General features: G+C 50.5%; 1 protein-coding gene across 1 annotated transcript; it reads left to right on the plus strand.

Moving 5' to 3' along the window:
- The first annotated feature begins 203 nt into the window (after positions 1-203).
- SPR (sepiapterin reductase) lies at positions 204-5,726 on the plus strand. The gene is made up of 3 exons (XM_024133616.3): positions 204-552; positions 1,115-1,405; positions 4,903-5,726. The coding sequence occupies exons 1-3, from the start codon at positions 231-233 to the stop codon at positions 5,091-5,093; spliced, it is 804 nt and encodes a 267-aa protein (XP_023989384.1). The 5' UTR covers positions 204-230; the 3' UTR covers positions 5,094-5,726.
- Positions 5,727-6,854: the final 1,128 nt, after the last annotated feature.

The following is a 6,854-nucleotide window of genomic DNA, read 5'->3' on the forward strand; positions in this document are numbered from 1 at the left end:
GTGGGGGCCGCGCCTCCCGCCCTTCCGGTTTAGTGCCTTCGCGCTCCCTCGGAGATTGCAGACACCTCCACTTCCACCGCCAACTGCAAGGAAAAGTAGGGGCGTCCGGTCTCTGCCCGAAGCCTTAGGTTCCCGCCCACACTGGGCGGAGCCTCCTCCTACTCCCACCGCGGCCGCCCCGCCCCCTTCCGGGTCTTGGGAAGCGGTTCCAGATTGCCAAGGTAGGAAGTATGGAGGGCTGCGTCGGCAAGGTGGGCGGCCTGGGGCGCGCCTTGTGCGTGCTGACCGGGGCTTCCCGCGGCTTCGGACGGACGCTGGCCCATCTCCTGGCCCCGCTGCTGTCGCCCGGCTCCGTGCTGGTCCTAAGCGCCCGCAGTGACGAGGCGCTGAGGCAGCTGGAGGCCGAGCTGGGCGCCGAGCGGCCCGGCCTGCTCCTCGTGCGGGTGACCGCCGACCTGAGCGCCGAGGCCGGCTTGCAGCAGCTGCTCGGTGCTCTGCGCGAGCTCCCCAGGCCCGAAGGCCTGCAGCGAGTGCTGCTCATCAACAATGCCGGTAAGACGCCCGCCGGCGTGTGAGCGCTTGGAATACTGCTTAGCGTCCAGTCCCTCCCTTTCACCTCCCCCGCCTCTTAGAACTTTAAAGGTGACTCGTAGAAGTCTGAAAAGACGCCTGAAAGCCCTAATTTCAGCGGGGTGTGGAGGAAGACCTGGTGCTGTCTGGGGCTCGTTCTCTCCCCCTTCTTCCCCCCTTCCCATTTCAACGCCAAGAACTTTTCTGACCGTCTTGCTCAGCGCTCTCTGGGGGAGGCGTGAGTCAGGGCATGGGGTCTTCCAGCAGAAGTAAATTCCCCCACTTCTCCAAATGGCCCCCAGAGTTCCCCCGAACCCCAGCCCCAGAGAAGGGCAGGCGCTTTCTCACTTTGAAGCTTCAGGTGAGTGGGTTCCCCAGGTATGCGTGTCTGCAGAGCTGGGAAGAGGGAGGCGTCTTCAGAAGCACTAGGGAGAATCCTCCTTTAGGTCTGGATGGGAAGGAGGTGTCTGGAAGAGTTTGAAGAGGGCTGGGAGAAGAGAAAACCCCGCCTGCACTGGGTGATTCCTAAGGTCTGTTTTTTCAGGCAGTCTTGGAGATGTGTCCAAACGCTTCGTAGACCTGGCTGACCCCGCTGAAGTGAACAACTACTGGGCTCTGAACTTGACCTCCATGCTCTGCCTGACTTCCAGCATCCTGAAGGCCTTCCCGGACAGTCCTGACCTCAGTAGGACTGTGGTTAATATCTCGTCCGTCTGTGCCCTGCAGCCCTTCAAGGGCTGGGCACAGTACTGTGCGGGGAAGGCTGCCCGTAACATGATGTTCCAGGTTCTGGCCGCAGAGGAACCTAGTGTGAGGGTGCTGAGCTATGCCCCAGGTAGGTGAAGCATTACTGCCATCCCTGTCCCCAGAACCGGCTGATTACCCTTTGGAGACTGGGCAAGAAGCCTTCTCTTTCTCCTCTAGGAAAGGACCCATAGAATATTTTGTCCTTGAATCACGACCCATCACTCCTTAAGGGAAATATAGGCTGCAAGAAAGTCAGTGCTGGCAGGGGCAGGGAGCTGTAGTTATCAGGTATGGATTGAGAGTGGGCAGCTGCCTGGACTTGAGGGTGGGGCCAGAAAGTCTGAGATGTTAGAGTTTGAGAGATGATTCCAGGCCGGTACCTCATTTCTTCATGTGAAATGGGGAAGATGCTACCTGTCTCACAGGGCAGTTTGTAGGACTGAATGAGGTAAAACATGTAAAAGTGATCCCAAACTGTGAAGGGCTATCTAATTGTTAGCATTTGTAATTGTTAGATAGGACTTACCACACTGTATTATCTTTATATCTATATATACTTCTCTACTTCTCTCTCTGCATAGGAAAGCCTTGAAAGCAGGCATTATGCACTATTCATCTTTATATCCCCAGCACCTAGTAAAGCACCCCACTGAGCCAGTCTGCAGTGAATGTTAGCTGAATGAAGAGCAGACAGACATTGTTGAATGCTGACCATCCCATGCTGAACTGTGCTGGAACACTGGGGAATGCTGAGATAAATAAGATAGAGCCCCGTCCTCATGAAAGTTAAAGGGTAGGGGGTCTTGTGATACTTGATCTGGTTTCTCATCATCCTACCATGATGCCACTGTACACCTTTCTTAAGAGTGAGGCTTCTATTTTCGGCTTGAGGTTGCTGGACTTAGAAGGTGGTGACATAGCTGTTGCATGATGGCTGAGCAACTTAGATAGAGATCCACTAGTCTATTCCCCTTGGAACCCTATCGGCAAAGAGGTAGATTAACCTGACCAAAGTCCAGATGCAGCATAGCCAGGATCAAACCTTGCCTCCAAGGTCATGATCAGTGCAGTTTCTACTTCCTCATACTCTCTAGTACCCAATCCTCCTTCTGTCCCTCCCTAATGTAATACAGTTATTCTTGCAGCTAATATTCAACTCAGCACCCACCCTGAGCTCAGCCTAGGACTCACTCAGTCAACAGAGAGCAAATGGAAACCATAGTCAGGAGCAGAGCAAACTCTAGAGTGCCATGTGACTGGGTTACATTTCAGGGGGCTGCCCTGGACATTGTGAGGAAGTTGACAAGCCCACAACTAATATACTCAATGGGAAAGCTAAAAGCTTTTCCTCTAAGATCAGGAGCAAGACAAGGAAGCCATTCTTCCCACTTTTATTCAACATAGTATTGGAAGTCCCAGTCAGAGCAATTAGACAAGAAAAATAAAAGGCATCCAAATTGGAAAGGAAGAGGTAAAACTGTCTCTATTTGCAGATGACATATTATATATAGGAAACCCTAGAGACTTCACCAAAAAATTGTTAGAACTAATAAAACAAATTCAGTAAAGTTGCAGGATACAAAACAATGTGGAAAAATCAGTTGCATTTCTATACACTGATAATGAAGTATCAGAAAGAAAAATTAATAGTCCCGTTTACAGTTGCATCAAACAGAATAAAATACCTAGGAATAAATTTAACCAAGGAGGTAAAAGATCTGTAAACTGAAAACTATAAGACATTGATGAAAGAATTTGAAGAAGGTACAAAATGGAAAGATGCCATGCTCATGGATTGGAAGAATTAATATTGTTAAAATGTCCATACTATCCAACCCACTCTACAGATTTAATGCAATCCCTATCAAATTTCCAATGGCATTTTTCACAGAAATAGAACAAACAATTCTAAAATTTGTATGGAACCTCATGAGCCAAAGCAATCTTGAGAAAGAAGAACAAAGCTCTCCAGCATCACTCTCCTTGATTTCAAACTATATTACAAAGCTACAGTAATCAAAATATTATGGTATTGGCATAAAAAACAGACACAATTGACCAGTGAAACTATCTAGTCCTGGTGTCTTGGAGAAGATAATTTGGGGTTGAAATATTAGCTTCATAAACTTGGATGTGTAAATCTCTTCTCAGAGATTTGGGATGTTCTCAACTATTATTGCTTTAAGCTTTCTGTTCCTTTTTTCTCTCTGGGACTCCATAATACATAGATTGTTTCTTTTAATGGTAATCCTTAGTTCATGTAGTCTTTCTTCACTCTTTTACATTCTTTTTCCTTTTTGCTCCTCTGACTAGGTAATTTCAAATGCCCTGTTTTCTAGTTCACTAATTTTTCCTGCTTGGTTGAGTCTGCTGTTGAACTCTATCAGATTCTTCAGTTCAGTCATTGTATTCTTCAACTCTAGATTTTGGTTTGTTTTTTTCAAATGGTTTCTGTTTCTTTGTTGAACTTCTCTTTTTGTTCATGCATTGTTTTCCTAATTTCATTTAGGTGTCTGTCCGTGTTTTCTTAGAGTTCACAGAATTTCTTTAGGAGGATTATTCTGAATTCTTTGTCAGGCAGTTCATACATCTCATTTCTTTAGGGTCAGTCATCAGAGTTGTATTAGTTTCCTTCAGTGGTGCCATGTTTCCTTGATTATTCATGATCCTTATGGCCTTGTGTTGGTGTTTGTACATTTGAGGAAGTAGACACCTCTTCCAGTCTTTATAGACTGAGTTCAGTAGGCAGAGCCCTTCACCAGTCAACTCTTTTAGTGATTCTGGGTGGGCCATCTGGTGATGTCCATGGCAGTTTTGCCACTACAGTCCTAAGGCAGCCTGTTGCTGGGGTGGGTACAAAGCCTGGGTCCACAGTAGTCATCCTGGCACTAGACCAGCTGGGAGTCTGGTTTGAGAGTGCCCACCTAAAGCCTAGGTTCACAGACACTGTGACCTACAGGAGCCATGTAGGGCCACGGGAGTTGGCTAGTGCTGGGGTGTGCCAGAAGCCTGGGTTCACGGGAGCCTGGTGCCATGGGAACCACCTGAGGCCATGGGAGCCAGCTGGTGCTGGAGTGGATCAGGGGCCTGGCTTCTCAGGGGCCCTCTAGGAGCCTGGAGTTCCAGGAGCTTCCTGGGGCTGTGGGAACTGCCTGGGGCTGCTGGAGCTGGGTGTCAGAATGAGCTGGAGGCCTGGGTTCATGGGAACCCACAGGGAGCCACCTAGGGCCATGGGAGTTGGCCTGGTGCTGGAGCAGGCTGACTCTGGAGCCCCCAGGGAAGTTGGGTGCTCACTTCACTCTTCTTCTCCCACGGGGACCGTGTGTCTCTCTCTGCACTTGGCTGCTGGGGCTTGGGGAAGGGGTGATAGGATAGTGTGAATCTGTAGATTTGGTGGTCTCGAGGGGCCATGTTCAGTGGACATTGGAATTTGAGTCTGGAGCTCAGTAGTGACAGTGTGGAGCCTTGGTGATCCTGACCATGTGTCAGCCAAGATGAGGTGTTGCCTCTGGCCACACCTGGCTCCACCCAACTCCACACATACATCAGGGGCCCCTGCCTCATCTTCTTCTCTTCATCCCCTAGGTCCCCTGGACACAGACATGCAGCAGTTAGCCCGGGAGACCTCTGTGGACCCAGACTTGCGAAAAAGGCTGCAGGAGCTGAAGACAAAAGGGGAACTTGTGGATTGCAGGATATCAGCCCAGAAACTTCTGAATTTGTTGCTAAAGGACAAGTTCAAGTCTGGAGCCCATGTCGATTTCTACGATGAATAAGCCCATGTCCTTGGTTCTTAGGGCTTTCTTCCCCCTCTCAGGCATGCCCAGGAGACCTGTGCCTCCCCACATCCTGCCACGGTGGCACTGCCAACCCTGCCTTACGCAGATAAGCACTCATGCTTACTGTCCTGCCCTCGGATCCAGCCAGCTGTGAGGGCGCCAGGTGGCTGGAGTTCCCAGTTCTCAGGAGTCTGTGTTGACCACCTTGAGTTAGGAGTAGGCTTAGGAGAGACAAGCTATGGCTGTTGGTGTTCTCTCTCCCCAGGAATAGAATTTTAGGGATGGGAAAAACAGGACAAGAAGCTAAAACACTGAAAAAAGGAGGATGGGTCTCCTGCCCATGGCAGGAGGGAAGAGTCCTTGGGGAAGAGGGGATGAGCTAGGGCCAAATAGGAGGGTCTATGTAGATTCACAGATGGCCTGGAGGGAAGGAAGGACAACGCAAGTCTCAGCCCACAGGGAAGCTCCTTGCTCAGGGTAGCAGGACCTTCAGGTGAACTCTGTGTCCTAATTCTGATGCTTCCTCCCTCCAGAACCTACCATGTATCCACCAGATGGGGGAAGGGGCCCCGAGAGTTTATGTACATGTTAAAGGCAGATACAAATAAAACATGGATTGTCCTTTATTAATGCCTGCTTTTGATTCTGATACAGGTCCCATGACTAAGTCCCTGGTCTGCTGGACCCAAGGGGTGTTCATCTGGCCCACGGTCCTGGTCCTCAGTGGCGTGGACTTAGGACCAACATGCCTTTGGGGGGTGGGGGGTGGACAAGATTCTAAGAGGGAGAAGCCCTGAGAAACCAGGGGTGTGACCAAACCCATCCTTCTGCAGACCAGTAGATGTGGGCCAGGCTGGGAGCTCCGCAGCGGTGGTGGTGTACAGCCAGCCAGCCCACTGTCCCTGTTCCTTATTTGGGAAGAGAGACCATGGTCCTTGCCAGCCATCTCAGGACTCAGCCCTGCATCTGATAGCAGGACAGAACTCTCTGTTCCTCCTCACGCACGGCAGAGGGCGCACCGAGGCCATGCCTCCTGGAGAACCAGTGGCAGGGCCTACCTCTGGAGGCAGGGCCTACCTCTGGAGGCAGGCCCTACCTCTGGAGGCAGGCCCTATCTCTGGAGGCAGGCCCTGGGCCAGAGCTGGCAGTGCCCTGCTAGGTTCCCTAGGAGAGAGTGAGCAACTCATGCTCCTTCTTCATCCAGCAGAGCCTTTGCCCTCAGTGGAGTCAAAATCACTGTTCTCAGGTCCCTGCTTTGCCACCCAGAGCAAGTTGTTCCCCTTGCTTCAGTTTCCTTATTTAAAAAAAGTGGATTATATTGGTGCCTCCCTCAAAGGGGCATTGTGAGTATTAAATGACCTCATGTTTGTAAATGTTTAGCACAGTGCTGGCATTGCAGTAAATGCCCATAAATGCTAATTTATTTCTTTTTAGTATCAAGATCCAGATCATCCTAGCCCCATTTGTAGCTTCATCTCCACACGGCCCAGATGCCCTCCCCCTTGCTGACCTGTGGCAAGAACTCTCACTGCGCCGCCTCTAATCCGGGCCTCAGTGGGACTGGGGTTCAGTGTGGACAGCTGGTCCTGGACTCACCAGACCCTCAGGAAAACGCTTGAGCCTTGGAGTCGAACCCTCAGCCCCATTTCCCTCTGTGTCGGAGATACTGTGGGTCTTGGGCAGGGCCTTATCTCTGGGCTTCAGTTTCCCTAGAACAGATGAGCTCTAAGATTCTTTCCTACAAACCTTTCTCTAAGG

This window comes from Physeter macrocephalus, chromosome 12 (genome assembly GCF_002837175.3).
Source record: "Physeter macrocephalus isolate SW-GA chromosome 12, ASM283717v5, whole genome shotgun sequence".
NCBI classification, from domain to species: domain Eukaryota; kingdom Metazoa; phylum Chordata; class Mammalia; order Artiodactyla; family Physeteridae; genus Physeter; species Physeter macrocephalus.

What these genes read in the sequence shown, in the direction of transcription:
- SPR (XM_024133616.3), top strand. Translation starts at nt 231, where the DNA reads ATGGAGGGCTGCGTCGGCAAGGTGGGCGGCCTGGGGCGCGCCTTGTGC. An exon ending in GCTGCTCATCAACAATGCCG is followed by an intron (nt 553 to 1,114) that starts GTAAGACGCCCG and finishes CTGTTTTTTCAG; the next exon opens with GCAGTCTTGGAGATGTGTCC. An exon ending in GGTGCTGAGCTATGCCCCAG is followed by an intron (nt 1,406 to 4,902) that starts GTAGGTGAAGCA and finishes TTCATCCCCTAG; the next exon opens with GTCCCCTGGACACAGACATG.